Genomic DNA, 17987 nt, shown 5'->3' with positions numbered 1-17987 from the left:
TTAATTGGTTGAATTCCTAGCTCTAACTTGACAGCTTGTCTCTTGTTCAAAGAGGCTCATTGCAATTGTGATTTCAGATACTTACATTAGGTTAATAAATCTAGCCAATAGGAGACATTTACTGACCATCCCTTCCTTCATGCACCATCCCCATCTTCCCCCAATAACAGACAGAGCCAATGATCATGACTGCAGCTTTCTTCAAATAAAAAAAAAGCAGAAATGGAAAAGAATTTAAAAAAAAAAACACAAAATCACCCAGGATTTGATCAGGAATTAAGAAAAAAGAAAGGAAGAAAAGAAGGAAAGAAGGAAGGAAGGAAGGAAGGAAGGAAAGAAAGAAAGAAAGAAAGAAAAAGAAAGAAAGAAAGAAAGAAAGAAAGAAAGAAAGAAAGAAAGAAAGAAAGAAAGAAAGAAAGATGTACAAAAATTAAAAATGCCCACATTGAGGTGATTAGTATATCAGAATAATTGACTGTATGCATATCCTTACTTTGGGCTTATCTAATTTCCATGTCATCTTGATAGGTAGAGCTCACCAAAAAAGAGAGAAAGGCTTTTCAAGCCAACTCTGAGTATATTCGCAAGGAAAGCAAACTCAATTTGAGATACAGCTTGGGAATTCTCATCAAAGAACTGTACAAGCTTTGAGTGAAATTTCCACTGAAGGATGGATTACAAATGAAGTCATTAATGCTCAGCTTTAGCCACACGATTCACTTTGCTTGTCAGAGCATGGCGAAGGCGGAGTTTATCGTTGCTTAGGGTGATGCCACTTAGAGTGAGCATCTATTCCTTAGGTAGTGTACTACTAATTGTAGACTTCCCCAACCTGGTGGCATCCTGAACTACAGCTACAGCTCTCATCATCTGCAGACGCTGTGGTCAGGGAACTGATACTTCTGGAAGTTGGGGGAAGGCTCCAATGTGTAAGAAGCTCAAAAGAATATCCCCATTACATCCAATAGTGGATTAAAAAAAACCCCACACCCTATCATTTCAGAGAGCATTTTGAGGCTGAACACGTAGCTTGGGAGAAGGAAAAAAAAGGCCCCATTTTTGCTGAATATAGGATCAAAAGGTATACATATTTTCTGGGATCTTATTGAATGTCTAAAACCACATGGCTTCCATAATGGTAACAATGATCAATGTATGCATGTAAATACTTTTTTTTTTTTAAATACACAGGAAAGCCCTGGAAGAAGTATTTGGAAATGCCCAAATTGCAATCAAAGGAAGGGGTGAGAGGATTAAATATAAAAATAAACCAGCTATTGTTCTTTTGTAATTTCAGAAAATTGTAAGCATTTTTAGAAAGAAAGAAAAGAAAAAAAGAAAGAAAGAAAGAAAAGAAAGAAAGAAAAGTGGTTGAGGTAGGCCAAGGTACCCAGTTGGTTGCCATGGAAACATGAAGAAAGGAGCAGAGAAAATCAGTTGAATGATAAAAGACGCAGGCAAGAACAGTTTGGAAAAGTGTATTTCCCCTGAAGGAAGCAAAACCAGAGAAGGACAGGCATCGCCCAAGCATTCATGGTGCTTCCCCTCCACATGAGAGCACGGAAACATGGAACGTTTGGCAGGGCTGTTGTTAGATGATGGCTTTACCTCCTTTATTTGCTGAGTGGCTGTTTAGTGATTGGCAGATTTGTTTCTAGAGAGGATGCCAATTGGAATTAGTGAGACCAAAGAAAGAAGAGGAAGGGAAGCCAAGGGAAGGGCAGGTGGGAGGTTAGGAGAAGAAGGGACAGGGAGAAGAGGGAAAGGAAGGTCACATTAAATATGGCCACAGAGAAAAAAACAAGGTGCTGGGTTAGGGGTGGGGTCAGTGGTAATGTTGTTGTTTACCTTTCTGTTCCACTTCTACTTTATGCATCGAAGGGAGAGAAGAAAAAATATATTGAAAAAAAAGGTGCAAGAAGGAAAAAAAAGAGAAAAGAGATTAAATTCCTTTTGTTTCTGCCCCCCACCCTAAAGTAACCATTTTTTTTTCCTTCAACTGTCCATCTCCCACCCTCCCCAATCTTCCCACCAGCCCAACAAACACCAGCCCGTCCCGCTTTGGAGTCACATCAAGGCAGAGAGCGTGTGGGGTTTGCTGGGGGAGGTCTCCCCTGAGTCTCCCCCTCCTGACAGCAACTGAATAGTTTGAGGTGTGCAGGGTCCTCCCCACCCGCCCTTAAACTTGGTGCCAGCGACATTGCCCTTCAAAAGAAAAATCAGAAATCAAATCAGGAAGGACAACAAAAGAGCAAAACACAAAAGGGGTTTGCTGGGTGGAAAGCTTTTGCAGGAGAAAAGAGCAGAATTGGGAGGGGTGGGGAGAGAAAGAGTAAGCAGAAATATGAAAAAAGGGAAAGAGTCAGACTTTGAAAAGAAAAAAAATCCCCCAAATCTTTACTGAAGGTCCAGGGAAGGCATACCCAACGTGACCAGAGACATGTGCTACTACTCTACTCACCTTCTCTAAATCCAACCAAAACTATTCTTCTGTAAACTATAAATCAATATACATTTCTACATGTTAGTATTGTTCCTATATCTCTCTTCCTCATGGCGTAGGACCAAATTCCTTGCAAGACTGCTGGTCAGTCCTTAAGATGAAGGGCAGACTCTATGGGGCATTTTTTATGGGTTTCACCACAAATACATCAACAGCAAAATTTGTTTTGCCCAAGGGGTAGAACATACTATCGAATATATTGCAGTCACCATTCCTGAGGAAGGGGCTTAAAACCCTTCTACCTGTACTTTTTGGTGCTTTCAAGTCAATGTTGACTCCTGGTAACTGCAGTTTTCTTGGCAAGATTTCAGAAGTGGGTTTGCCATGGCCTCCTTCCTAGGGATGAGAGAGGGGTCTGCTCCATGTTCACCTAGCTGGCTTCATGTGTAAGGCGGGACAAGACTTTGCAATTACCCAGTTTTTGCCTGATTCCTTAATGACTGCATTAAACTGGCTTTCTTCTGTAACTTTTTGAGTAATTTTAAAGTTCTGAATTTAACCCTTGTTTTAGAATTTTTAAACTGTTTAGAATGATCTGTTAAATGTGTACTTTTTTGAGAGCTCTTGGAGTAGGCAGCATTGAAACTTATAAGTACAGCTATAAATAAATACATTTTCTGCAGTTTTGTAGATGTTGAAATGTAACATTTTGCAGGGTCTAACTAATGTTCTGCTAACTTAGAAATAGCTCTGAAGACATTTTAGGAAGATCCAGCCCTCAATCTAGGACTTTATGAAGGAATTCTGCCATTCAGCTATAGCTTCTCAACTTCGTATCTAGATTAAAATCTCAAATCACAGGTTCACATTCAAAATTAAACAATGCTAGTTACTAGACATTCCAATGCTCGTGCCAGTTGTTTATGATAAAGGACTTAGAGACTCTCTGTAAGAAACACCCAATCTTCAATGGACAAATGGAAGGCTCCTAGGACTGGCCTCAAATAGTAGAGATATGATAGATGGCAGGTGAATAATTTAGAAGGTACTAATACATGAGTTGGGAGTCTGGGAATTCTGGGAGTCTGGCAATTCTACCACCAAAGCCAGCTAGGTGACCTTGGGCCACTCACTTTCTCTCAGCCCTAGAAAAGAGGCAATGGCAAAGTACTTCTAAAAACTCTTCCCAAGAAAGCTGCAGAAACCTGTCCAGGCAAACTCCAAGAATTGGATACAATTGAGTGAAATATATACATATGCACACATATACATATATGTATGTATTTTCTTGGCTTTTGTTGAAGAAAACAACAAATACACCAAAAAAAAAACAACCCAATTCAACTGGTAAAAAACAACAATATCAACAATTCAGATTTTCAAGACATATGGACAAATTTTCTGGAGTTGATCAGTTTATAACATAATTTTCCAGACATGTTTTATTGTCATAATTACAATGTTGCATTTATGTTATATTGTTAATATCATAGTCAGCATATGGTTTTCTATTAATTAGTTTAACCTAACAAAATATATAAGTTAAGGTCTGCCAGGCCTGATTTCTTTAGATACATTTATTCTCCCAAAACCAGATCTAAAGCAACATGCATTGGAGTGGTGACTTCTGAATAATTTGTACAGTAATCTACAGGTATTGTAACGGCAATGTACACAGGACAAAATTAAGCAGATATACAAGAAGGAAATGTCAGAAGTAGCATGTCTTTACTCTCTGATGGAGTATTCTTTTTATAAGAAGCAGGAAACAAAACAAGGATATAGTGTTATAAGGAGAGGTATGGCTTGAATGAAGCTGAAATCTTTCTGAACTCTATGTAAATAATGGCATACGGTAGCACTCACCCCAACTGGTGATCTGAGCCCAATGGCAACTTGGGTCTAATTTAAGCTGCAGTTCAGAATGTAAAAAAAGGGTAGCTCTATTGTGCGGTAAAGGCAAGACAGGACAACACAAATTCATAGAAAAATTGTCCCAATTATCTACTAGTCAGGATATTTAATTGGAACTTCCACATTCAGAATATGGTTCCTCCAAGATTTCTTTGCTCTTTCTTTTAATATTTTGACTGTGACCTTTATGGAAATATCTGTCTGCCCACAATATGGAAACAGTGCTAAATTAGATCTTGCTGTTTACTATCAATATAAAATAAAATTTGAGTAAAAGAAATATCAAAGTAGAAAGATTACTGGAGGTGAACTTTGTCTTCAACTGCAGAAAGATGCATAAAGAGCACTTTTATAAAATAAACAAAATTGGCATAAACAAATATATACACAATGGAAATTTTGCTAAGCAAATTCAGGTCATGCTAGTACTATCCTGGGAGTATACTAGGACGTGCTCAAGGCACAGACCAGAGTGAGAGGTTAAAAAAAAATTCCCAGAAGAAGGTAATGGCAAGCCATTTTCATGGGTTGCCCAGGAAACTACACTATATGGGCATGCCCATGAAGTCATCAGAAATTAAAGGAAACTTCACATTTCACAATCCAAAACTTCAGGGAACAGTGTAGGGTCCCAGATAGCTTGGCAAAAGTTATAGAGTAAGATAAATTATAACTTCATAGTATCTTCAAATTCGGTCTCTATAATTCTCCAAATTATCTTTTGGAGGGATTAATTTGGAAGGGTTAATCTTAACTTTTCAGTGCCTTTAGCATATATTAAAAATTTAACATTAACAGATAGAATATTATTTTTCAATTAGTGAGACTCTGGATCAGCCTTTACCAGTTACAGTCCTCTGTAAGAACTAATAACCCTAACTCATATGATCACTGACCGAAGATGGGAGTTGTAATCCCCTGCATCTACTGAGTGTTAGCAACTCTCTGAATTGCTAAAAAAATACACCAATGCTCACGGTCAGAATCAGCATATGCAGTACATGACATCTGATTTTCTGATCATTTATACAGAATTTGGATAGAAGAAGAATAGCAATAGCATTTAGACTTGTATATTGCTTCATAGTGCTTTGCAGCTCTAAGCAGTTTACTCTCTAAGCAGTTTACAAAGTTAGCATATTCCCCCCAACAATCTGGATCCTAATTTTACTGACCTCGGAAGGATGGAAGGGTGAGTCATCCTTGAGCTGGTCAGGAGCATTCTAACCATTGCGCCATCAGGGCTCCACATAATATAAGTGGATTGACAACAAATGTTGTAATTCAGAAGATTAGAATTTCATCTCATAATTTATCAGAATGCTTATTAGATACTTATTATCTATTATTTATTTATTTATGAGCCTTATAAGTACAAATTTCTTCTATGTAAAGGAATGAATCTAAATTGTGTGAATATATGTATGTAAATAAGAATATAAAGGATGATGGTGGGATAGCTGCAGCCAGCAGGATCTTGAAACATTGAGAAACTGCCACTCAGATGAGTTTAAAATAAGATGCTTTGTACTAAGTCTATGGAACAGAAGGTCTCCAAAATTAAAAGACAATCCCTTTAGGAAGTTATACAACAATTGACTGGCACTGTCTTGGCTAACACTGCAGAAAATATGGCTAGACATCTAATTTTGTTGCTGGAATCAAGTGTAAGTTTAAGAAGGAGACTCCAGTTCTGGATTTTCAAACCAATCCAAAGTGTGAGCGTGGGGGGAAGGAAGGTATTTCTGGTCCATAGTCATTAACCAAATTAACACCATGCTGCCTTTAAAAAATTATATAACCACTTATACATTTTATATGTTAAAAACCATGCACAGCATGGTGGTATTAAAAGGAGTTCATGTAGAAGTTCCTAAGTTCTTACAAAAGAATGTAGGACATTAATATAAGGTTCAGATTTTCTCTCCTCTCAAGGGCAAAGTGTAATGGAGCCTCAAGTAAGATGATAATTGCACAATCAGTCACAAAACTCTGCATTATTTGTCACCTCCATTGGCAAAGGACATTTCAGGCTAATCGAGTCCCAAGGTTGACCTATGAGAACCACTTCCCAGGGTTTTCCAAGAATTATGCATCACCAGCTCCCTAGTCAGAAGTGGAATTGGACTATCGGAAGCCTAGAAGAAATGGTCTGAGTGAAGAAGATCAGGATAAAGAGAGACTGCATCCGCAAGTGCTCATAAATAAGCACAAGTAGATTGCAGCTATAGATTGCAGCCCCAATTTTGCCAACACATAGATGTGAGCAGAGAATCAATGAAGGAAAAAATAGAATGATAAAGACTTGTTCTTTTGAAATAAATCAAGCCAGAGCTGTTTAAAGAAACATGGAGTCTGCAGCAAGTCCTAAAACTTTCCTCATATATCTAGTCACTTTGTACCTACGCTATTGTTTATTTCAGCAATTAGTTCCTTTGTTAGCTGCTCTTGTTACTACAATAACATTCCAGTACTTCTATTGTATCACACCATAAATCTACTGCTTTTAGTCCTACTCTCATTGGCCACAGCAACAATTATTTGACATTCTATGGAATTATCGAATTAGCTGAAGCCACTTAAAAGTCCATTTCATCTTCACCTGTTTTAGAACATTAATAGGCACTTCGAGCATACTTCCTTTCAATTCTTTATTATCTCTTTGTTTCTTATTCTCTTTTGAAGGTGATGCCAAAAATTGAACATGCTCTTCTAAGCCTAATGGAACGGTATAAGCCTTATTTCCTGACCTCTGCTAACAAATGGAGCCAAGATAGTTTTTCTAATAATAATACTGATAATTAACTTTTTTTAAATTTTGAATTCAATCTAAACCAGGGGTGTCAAACTCGCAGCTGGCGGTCCAGATGCATTGTGTGCATGCCCATCCCCATTTTAGTGAAGGGGGGGAAAGTCACAATATGTCATGTGATGATGTGACGACACGAGTTTGACACCCCTGATCTAAACCATTCGCTCATAGCACAGCTAGAATGAGTATATATTTTTATTTTCTACTCTTCAGACATATATTGAGTCAGATTTCATGCCTCTAAAGCCCCCCCCCACCCCCAAACCTTCAGAACTTATTTCTCCAAATAACAGAGAAGGATCTTTCAAGGCATATGCTGCATCCTTATTAAACATTTTACAAACATTTTTGGGGTAGCCATAATTATTACATTATTTAGGGCAAGGAAAAACAGAAATTAAGTTTGTACTTACTGATAGACCTTAAGAATAATTTACAGTAAATTTGCAACAACGTATTCCAATTGTTTAAAAATAGTGACAACTGTAAGATTTTCTTCTGCCTAAATGCGTTACTGAAATAGTAATAATAATAAAAACCTCAGCGCTGGCAAGAATGGACTTTCATGTGAAATAACTCAGCATTTAGTTCATTCAGATACTGAATTCAGATCCCCAGGTTTGTGCCTAGAGATGCCTTCGTTTTTAATTCCATGTATGTATAAAGCCTTGGTTTTACTCTTGTGATTCAAGAAAAGAAAAATTAAATAGAACTCACAAGCCTGAATGTAGCCACTTCTGGGTTATGGAACTGACTTCAAATGAAACTGATAATGCAATTTTATTTGTTTTAGCGGACAGCTAAAGGCAGTCTAAAAGGAATTTCATTTCTTGATGTGTATAGCTGTCTTATTTTTGCCTTCAGCAAACAAGTTTTGTTGATTTGTGTGTGTATGTGTTTTAAAATTTCCAAACTCTGATTAAAAATAGATTGAAAAATGTAGCCAGGTACATCTCAGATAACCAGTATCTAATCTTCCTTTTTCTAACTACAACCAAAATTGGAGACACATGTGACATAGTGTTAAGAAAGAAGGAACATGCTGTGTAAAATTAAGCAATAAGGTTTCAGGCTCAAAATTGGTTTTTAATAGTCTCTGGAATTACGCCTCCCAATGCCTCTTCCTCCTCACATATCTTGGTTCCTACCACACCTCATAAGAATTCTGTACTGCTCTGAAAGCAGCTCTGGATCTCTCCAATCCTATCATGCTGGCAGCGTTAGAGAGATGAACCAATTTATTTCTTGCTCAAATACAGTGTAGGTGAAATTGCAGGAAAACTGGTATTTTCTTTTGCAATACTCTGAAATGCTGTGACTTCACAGAGCTTGTGAGCAGTACATTTCCCTAGTGAAGGGCACTCCTGCTTCACCTTGGGTCCAGCTCTTCGATGTAGGCTGTCCTCCTTTATTGAAAATGATGGTTTCTCCACTGCACAATAAAGTCTTTTTTTTTCCAGGTGCACACAAAAACACACATTTTCTCCAAGAGCTGACATTACTTTAGGAGGCCTCTCCTCCATCTATCCCCACAACAACAAAACAGTTGTTGATATCAACCATTCAAGGAATTTGTGATTGAATAAGGGCTCGGACATATCTCCTGGCCTAAGCCCAACTAATAAATTAGATTATTTATACAAATGGCCAAATTAAGAGGAAGTAAGCTCTCACAAATTATGAATAAATAACCCATTGAAAACAACATCATATATTCATCTTAGAAATCTGGACAGTGTTCTGCAAAAGTGTTGACAATATGAGGCTTTTCATCTAATCTAAATCTGCCCAATGCGGATATAAATTTACCAATAGGGACTACTAAGATCAGGCTCCAAAAATGTGTATCTTGACTACTCTTTCTGGCACAATTCCTTACAACTTCCTGTTCTTTGCTTAGTTTTAACAAAGTCTTGTTTGGCAACTCCTCAACTGTTTCAATCATTTATAGGAGGGAATCCAGATATTGTACAAACAGCTACTTTCCTGGGCAAGTGGTGGCATCACAAGTTGCTTAAATATCCACATCCCATCTTTTGAAAGTTTCCTCAAGCAGAGAGGAACTAAGTGCCCCTGGTCTATGAAAAAGCAAAGGAAGCAAGCAGCAGAAAAAGGTGGAGTGAAAGAAGAGAAAGGATAGCTGGGAGGAAGCTGAAAGAAGGTAGGGGAGAGGGAGGTTGTGTTTTGTAAAAAAAATATTGACACCATAATAAAAATCCACTTAAAAAATCAAAACCAAAAAAATAGGACACATTAAATGGTTTTATTTTTCCACATGACAGACTGGCCCCTGAGGAAGGAAGATTGGTGTATGGTTAGAGTGGAAGGAGCTGCAAAGAAAGAAGCAAAAGGATCTGACAAAAGAGGCCACTCTCACCTCTGCTCTTGCTCTGTGACCCATCTCTCCCCACCACAACTCCAGTTACTTGCTTTTCCCTCCCATCACCTGCCCCAGTCCTGAGCCCAACAGAAACAGCATTGGATCAAGCTTTCCCCTGTTTAAATAAACAGGAGAGAGCAACCAGCAGAGAATAGCAGAAACACAGAGACAGGACGAGGTGTAACAAGAGCAGGAACTGAATTCTGGTTCTACAGAAAGCCCAATGTGACCACAAGGCATTTTTAAAAGAAGACACAATGGCTTCACTTAGCCATACTATATCCTTGGCTTTCATTAACAGTGGCTTGGAAGTTGTTGATGTCCACTCTAGGTCTGTGTGTGGATGTTCTAACTCATTCATAAAGTGATTTTTATAGAAAAACCTTTGGTTTAGCCTAAGTCAACATCTCTCCACGCCAAGACCAGAATGTGAGGGAAAAGGAGATCATAGAAGAGTTAGTGCTAACATGCTTACCCACAATTTCAAAAACTTGGTGGACGAATGCCTAAACAATGCCATATAAATGGGAAAAATATAGCAGTAAATTAGCCAGTGCATTTTCATGATAAGTATAACTTGGTATGGAATTCATAAATAAACATGAGCTGTACCAACAGATCTATATGGCCGTCCTTGTCAGCATCTATACAGTACATACTTCTGTATGTACACTATACTACATACATAAAATGTCTTTTTGCCTGAGATTGAAAAAAATAAGGGTCTTTGAGTGCATATGTGTGCATATGACTATGGGTAAAACTGAGGACCAACTTGGTGTAGTGGTTAAGGCCTCAAGAATCTGTGAGTTCTAGCCCAATTTAGGCCTAAAGCCAGCTGGGTAACCTTGGTGCAATCATTTTCTCTCAGCCCCTGAGAGAAGGAAGCAATGGCAATCCACTTCTGAAATTCTTTGCCAAGAAAACTGCAAAACTTTGTCCAGGGGCTCTCCGAGAACTGGATTTGACTAACAGTCAAAAATTGTGTAAAACTGAACAAATGAGGTTTTTAAATATACTTATATTTAAATATTATTTATATGAATAATATATAAAGTGTGATGTATGCAAATGGATGCAGTGGGTCATTTTTAGGCCCCGAGGTCACCTGTGCTGAGAAGACAGTTATTTCCACAGCTATGCTCTTTGGCATATTCACCCATCCTGCTTTCCCACCACAATATCATCTGCATCTTCTCTCCCCTTTTTATAAACCAATAATTTAGTGCCCTTTGCTGGTTTGGTGTATTCTCAGTGCTGTTAACTCTGAGGGGTCAGGACTGGTTAGCCCCTGAGATGAGTGTTGATTGATTTGTTTCGGCACCATCAGGTAGCTGGAAGGAAAAGGGGCAGGAATGAATGTTAAGAAGTTAAGAGGCCACGTCTGCCCTGCATCACTCCATTTCATCTGTGAGGAGAAACCAAAGGGATATTAGCATGGAGGGAGGGGGATACACCCTGAATGATTTATCCCTCCCACATGGACCCAAGCCCCAGTGGAGAGTGGGTAAGGTATGAAGCAAGGGAGAGCCAACCTCTCCACACACCCCCAAATAACAAAACAGGAAAGGAGAGGGTGTATCAGTTGCTGACCCAGGGAGGAAGGACATCCCAAGCTGGCAATTCGGGAGCTCTTATCAGGCTTGCCAGGTGAGACTTCCTAGGCTTGATCAGGATCCGTGATACGAAGAGAAATAGATTTAAGTCAGGCCCTGTGAAGCTACTCTGAAATGAAAAGTTTCTTCCTTAATCGACCGCCACAACATTACAGGATCCAGTTTTAATTCAGATTCCTCAGCAAGTCCTAGTGTTGAGAAACTAGTTCAGAGAGAGGCAGTTATACCACACCCACCTCCGCAACTATTCAATAGGAATGAAAAAAAGATGGGTCCCAGGAGACAGGGGCAGCTTGCAATAAAGAAAACTGTCCTATTTCCAGTTTTCACAATTATCTTACAAGCCAGAAAATCAAACTTTTCTTAAGCTCAATCGATTACATACTTGTGTTTTTATTTTTTTAAAATCACGCATCCTTTTTGAGAAAAATAATTGAATTATCTTAATTTTTTAAGGGATTTCTACCTTGATTTCCTAGAAATTAAGGGATGTCTACCTTTTTCCAAGAAAGACAGCAGCTGTCAAGTTTCACCTTAAATATTCTTAGTCTGGATGATGGTACAAGTGCATACATGGCCACATTCAATAAATATGCGTAGACATACTTATAAGGCCATTGATATATCATTCACACCATGTGGCCTCTCATACAGACACTCAAAACCGAAATGTACATATACACCCAAATGGCCATACACCCAGTTGAGCTAAGCAGCATGCAGAGCATGTGTGTGTGTGTGTATGCAAAAACTCTAACCTCAGTGCTTGAGGACAGCCATGTGGCAGAATCATTTCCCATTTGCCTCTCCTCTGTACCCTTCGTCCTGCTGCCATGGCTACATTCAAAACAGGTTCCCACCTCCCACCACCCAGATGATTTAGCTCTAATACAAAGCACACAAAACCACCTCCAAGTACACACCAAAACATTGAGACATGCATGTGTGTACATACAGAGAGTCATGTGCATGCACACCAACATGGAGATAGCCATATGGGCATATAGTCCATATATACATGGATGCAATGCATATATATATATATGCAGATCATATGAAGCGTGAATATGTATGTATGTATATCCATATGTCTATATAGATATAGATAAGATAGAGTGTGGGTATATCTTTTTGATGGACACTCACAGAAGGGTTAGCCAAATGCTATAGAGCCATACGTATGTACAAAAACAAATCTACAACAATCAGAAACATACAGTGCATGTTAGGAGCATGTATTTCAAATCCCTGCACCTTCCATATGCAGTAATGGTGGGTCTTATATGCGATGAATTTTTATTTTTCTTAAATTTGGCTTCATGGGAGCTGGACTAAAATATGATCCTGGAAAAGACCAATGCTAGGCAATATTTAGCTCTAAATTCACAAAGGTGATGGAGGAATCAGGTAATAATATAAAAAGGAACTGGTATTCAACCTTCATCCAAATATTATCCCCCAAATTTAAACTAGACCTTTGGGCCCGGTCATGTACTTGGCACCCAAGGATACAAACTACTGGATGGCAAAAAAAAAAGTGGAGAAATGAAAACGGTGATAATCCAACACAAGGTGAGTTGACAATGGAACAATTAGGATTCCTCTTGGCCAGCTTTCCAGAAGTAATGCATTAGATTCAATCCCATGCTTAGAACTTGGGAATTGGGTAAGCTGTATTATTCTTTTAGCCATTGAAATCCCCTGGCACAAGAGGCACTATAATCAAGACTTGTTTCTTGCTTCAGTGCTAAGTAGTATTTTTCCTAAGTAGATCCCCTGCTCTGTGCCAGTAGATGGGTGTGCCAGCCTGTGGAATCTCTCCTCCCTGGGTCAGGTGGGGATTTCATTTGGATCAAGAGCAGAAACAAGACGATGCATTGTAATACAATGTGAAATGAACTCACTGTAGGGGACACAGTCGTATTGGACCTCCAAGTACTTGTAGGTGCCAGGGCAAGGGTCCGGAAAAGCATCTGAGCCAGCCACCACTACACACTGTGTCCGATTATTGCACCTAAAAGAGAAAGGAAAATGAGGAAATATTATTAAGGCAGAGACATAATGCAGTTCTAAGGGAAGCCACTAGATGGAACTGACTGACACTTTTAATTGCATTTGCTTTCCAGAACTTTCAAAAAAACAAAAACAAAAAGCACCGTTATTCAAAGCTTCAGATGCATCTCAAATAAAACAAAATATGTCTATCCTAATGTACACATAGGGACTCTTCCAATCAACCCACAACAGAACTGGTCCGCTGAAAACTTGTCAGAAATCAGAAAATACTCTTCCTTGAAACAAGGGAAGATTATAGGCCGACTACTGTAGTGGCTGGGTACAGCCTGAGAGGCAGATCTCAACACAGAACACCTCGAGCATATTCAAATAAAATTCAAATATTGAAGTTTTCTATTTAATGCTTATCCAGAAATCTATACATACACGTTAATGCTTGAGCTATATTTCTTTCCAGTCAAGATCAAACATGTATTTGTACAAGTCCTGAAGAAGATGCATAACTCCTGTATAGTACTATTGTTCAGACATGGACATTGCCTTATAGGGGCAACATACAATTCAGATAGTTCCTCCCCTGCTGTTGGTTAATAGGTCCATCTGGCCCAATATAAGAAATGTACTATAAAAAAAATCAAACTTACTACATCTTAAAAACAAGCACAAAATGGGAAAAAGTGGGGAAGGGGGAGTATGGATGAGCAAATTTGATCTGGTACATTTGGGGATCAGGTAATAATGAACATTATTATCTGATCCCCAAATGTAACCAGCCAAAATTTAAAACCTGTACATGCTTAAAAAAAAAAAAGCATTCCCCAACCTATCCTTCCAGATATAATCTGACATTTCAAGGAAGCAGTCTCCTCACAGCCTGTTGCTAAATAATTCGGATCTTAGCAGAATGGAGGTCCAGAAGGAGAACTAAGAATCACGGGCTCTTTATTTCCCACTTCGTTAGTTTCTGCCACCTGCTCTCCTCAAAAGGCTGATGCAACAGGCAAGAGAGGTTGGAGGGGGACTCCCAGGGGCTGTCGGCTGCCAAAGCAACTGGAGCCGGTATCAGCTTAGGCCTACTGGGACCAAACAGGCACCACCTGCTTTCACAGAATCTCAGTTTACCTGTAAAATAAGTTGGACAAGTTTAGGGCAGCAGTGCTTCTAGGCCTGCCCAGCCCCATCAGTCAGTATCTGGTCAGGTGGTTATATCATTCTATTTGGAAAATCCACATATTATGTCCCTCATCTCTTGAATGCTTCATTCAAAGGACCAAAATGTGAGATTTGAGGAATGCAGTTCAGAGAAAGACTACAATACATCTAACTGCAAGCTTAGGAGATAGGTCAAGATTTTTTTTAAAAAAAAAAACCTCGTGGGGAAAGAAGAATTAAACTCAGTAGCAAAATTGTTACTGGTGATAGTTGAGTCAAAATTAAGCAATATAAATTTTTCTTGAATCTATAATGAGGTGCACATCTGTTTCTCACCAAGAACTCTGCAAGAGTTGGGAAGCTCTTTCTCTGAGAAAGTGTTCTTTAGGGCAGAGGGAATCTTGTACATAGAAAAAAAAATTACACACACACACCAAGCTAAAAACTGCCTATTCAAAGAAAGTTTTTTGATTGTATATAATGTTGTGAACTGCAAATTCTCACATGGCTCCTTTCAGCATTAGAATTCTAACAAAAACCACAGTTTTAAAGAGAAAAACAAATTAGCTTGCTTAGGAAAACTTTCAGACTAGGCCTAGAGGCATCAGAATACAAGTATCTTGAAAATAGTTTCTATTGTTTGCTAACCCTTTGAGTTTTGCAATTGCTGACAGTTATACTTTGAATTATCCCATTTCTTCATATAGTAAGCCATTTCAAGATTGTCTAATGGGGAAAACAACGTGAGTATGCTATTAATAGCAAAAAGGGAAGTGGTATTGAAAAGGCTGGCGCACTATCTGGGAAGTGAATCCTACTGTGTCACAACTGTAAAATGGAGGCCAGATCTACTGTCCATAAACCATGAGAAAGAACAGAATTGGAGTTATTAGAGAATAATAGTGGGAAAAGACAAAGGAAGCCAAGAGCAAAGTTCACACACTATAACTGGGTGGAAAAATGCATGTCACAGGAGTTAAAATGCAGGAACAGAGCAAATAATTCTATTTTTAGTTGTTATTGTTGTTTTTGCTTCCTTGAAGTCAGTGTTGACTCTTGGGGTGACTCCCTGGAGAAATTTTCTTGGCAAGATTCCAGAAATGGTTTGCCATTTCTTCTTTCCTAAGGCCGAGAGAGTGATTGGCCTGAGAACATGCTGAAGATGGAAATAGAAGTCACAGTCTCCTGGTTTTGTAGCCTGGTATCTTGACCCCCACGCCAAACTGGCTGTCTGTTTTTTGTCAGAGGTTTTTAGAATTTTTATTGTTTTGTTGGCTATGTTGGGTTGGAAGTACTTTATGTTTCTCGAACCATACAGTATAAGGATTGGGATGTACCATGGAGATCCCCTAGCCTAGTCCAAGTTCCTGTCCAGTGCAGGAATGCACTGCCACAGCATCTCCAACAGATGGCCACCCAGTCTCTCTTTAAGTAATTCCAATGGAGGAAGGTCCCAAGACCGCCCAATATCCTGTTGAACAACTCTTCCCATTTTGAAGTCCTTTCTTACAGCCAATCAATACCTACATTGTTGTAATGTAAATATTTTTTGTCCTATCTTCTGAAATACTCTAAACAATTCTGCCCAGACTTCTACATGACAGTCCTTCGGATACTTAAAAGACAGTTATCATGTTTCCCTGCAGTCTTTTCTCCAAATTAAGCATATTGCCTAATGTTCCTTCTATAATTTCTCTTCCAGACTCATCATTTTGGATGCCTCTCCTTTGAACATACTTCAATTTGTCAATGCTCTTCCTAAATTGCAGCACCCAGAACTAGACACAATATTCTAGATGTTGTCTGAATCTACCGTATGTAGGGTAGAGATGAATGATTACTTTTCTTGGCTTCTTTCATTCCTATACTCATGCCTTTCATTTTTCTTACTCCAATGAAACACTACACTTGTCCCTGTTGAAATGTATCTTGCTGATTTCTTCTCCAACCTGTCAAGAGCCTTCTGATTGGATACCATCTTTTAAAGTGTTTGTTGTTTCTCTGTCTTTGAGTGATCCAAATATATTACTAATTTCTCCTCCAAGTCACCTACAAATAAGTCGAAGAGTATAGAGCCTAAGAGAGAGCTTCACAATATGCTGCTCCACACATTCTCCTAGATTGAACACAAGACTCTGCTCATTGGGTGTGATTGTTCAATCAGTCTGTATCTAGCTCATGGCAATACAATCTGGTCTATATTAAAAATCTGCTTAAAAAACTGTTCCATACTTTTGCCCACCCCCTCCAACCAGTCTGTAATTATTTGGATCTTCTCCCCCACCCTCCTCAACCATTCAACTTGTAACCAGCTGTATTTGAGGACTCTTGGTGCTTGATAATAATAATGCAACAAAAATGTCCATATAATACAAATAAGTTATCTATAAATAAATAACAATATTCCAACCAATCAAAGCCCAAAGCAAGTAAAAATAATAAAGCAAACTAAATGACACCTACTCAGGCTACAAAAACTCTTTGGAAGAGTTTTATTTTCAGCATTTTCCAAGAACACACCAAGAGGGACAGACAGATCTGAATTGGGACGGTGATGCTGTTCCAAAAAAAATAGGCCTTCCATGCTTCAGTCCCCCTCGTGGAAGTGGGGCACTACCAACAGTTTTTCCTGAACAAATGAGTTGGTCAGTTCAATTCAGGCTGGAGAATGAAGTCTTGGAGGTATCTAAGTGTCAAATCATGTAGGAATTTATAAGTCTGAACCAACCACTTCAACTGTACCCAGAAGCCTTTTAGAAATTAATGCAGGGCCTTGTAAAATATTCCTGATGATGTGTGCCACTAACAAGCAAGAGGCTGCAAATTGTAGCTTCTAGATTCTCTTAAATGCTGACCCATGTAGAGTTCACTGCAGGTGATGAAGGCATGAATTACGATAGCGAGGAACAACATTTGTCCTCTTCCAATCCTCTGGCTGTACACCTGTCCTCGATGATTTTTCAAAGATCACAAAAAGGCATCCTGAAATGAAACCCCTTTAAGACTCTTGGATGAAAATCATCCATTTTTGAAGATTTCAAATATTAAATTGGCCAATCTTTTATCACATTTTTTTTTTGCTTATAAGTGACTATTCTGAAATAAGCTCTCTATCTTGGAAGACAAGAGAAAAATATTGGTTCTAAAATAAATACTGCACAGGGGATGCTGACGATATAAAAGAAATGAAAAACTGCAGTATACTGAATAAAGATGTTCCCATCATTGGAACATGGGGGAAATGGGGGGGGGGCAGTGGAGGGCTTCTAGCGGTTTCACAACAGGTTTGGTGAGCGTGTGCTTCACCTGAACCCATGCAAACCTGTAGCAGGTTTCCTCCCCCCTAGAGCGGGGAAATAAATATTCTGAATATCTCTGTTTCTAAAGAAACAATCCTAACTCCCAGGTCCACTAATTGGGGGAATTCAGAATTTGACCAGAATCCAGGGCAAACTGGAGACTCTTTGGATCCAAAATCTCTTCATGTTCTGAAACTCCCAATGTGAGCTAACTGACCACCAGTCAAGAATTGCTAACTTAATCCTCCCCTTAATATTGCAAAAGGCATGAGCAAGAATTGGTAAGGAATTTCCTGGGGAAAAATATTGCCCAATTATGGCCTGCTATGTAATTGTGTGTGTGTGTGTGTGTGTG

General features: G+C 38.8%; 1 protein-coding gene across 9 annotated transcripts in view; it reads right to left on the bottom strand.

Moving 5' to 3' along the window:
• Positions 1-17987, bottom strand: part of ADGRL1 (adhesion G protein-coupled receptor L1) — a 144413-nt gene that overhangs the window by 37897 nt on the left and 88529 nt on the right. For 4 of the 9 annotated variants that reach the window (XM_087924646.1, XM_087924649.1, XM_087924640.1 and 1 more), the window contains exons 4-5: positions 13070-13179; positions 1849-1863 (exon numbers count right to left, since the gene is read on the bottom strand). In XM_087924646.1, the coding sequence (XP_087780772.1) occupies positions 1849-1863; positions 13070-13138 (84 nt within the window). In that variant the 5' untranslated portion in view covers positions 13139-13179. Of the gene's footprint in view, positions 1-85; positions 105-1608; positions 1655-1848; positions 1864-13069; positions 13180-17987 lie in introns of those variants that run through there. The other 5 variants (XM_087924645.1, XM_087924641.1, XM_087924644.1 and 2 more) reach the window with 3 other exon arrangements.

The sequence above is a fragment of the Pseudonaja textilis genome, chromosome 2, assembly GCF_049901715.1.
Source record: "Pseudonaja textilis isolate UNSWEBS1 chromosome 2, rPseTex1.2, whole genome shotgun sequence".
In the NCBI taxonomy this organism is placed as follows: Eukaryota; Metazoa; Chordata; class Lepidosauria; order Squamata; family Elapidae; genus Pseudonaja; species Pseudonaja textilis.
This window is presented reverse-complemented; position numbering and strand designations above follow the sequence as displayed.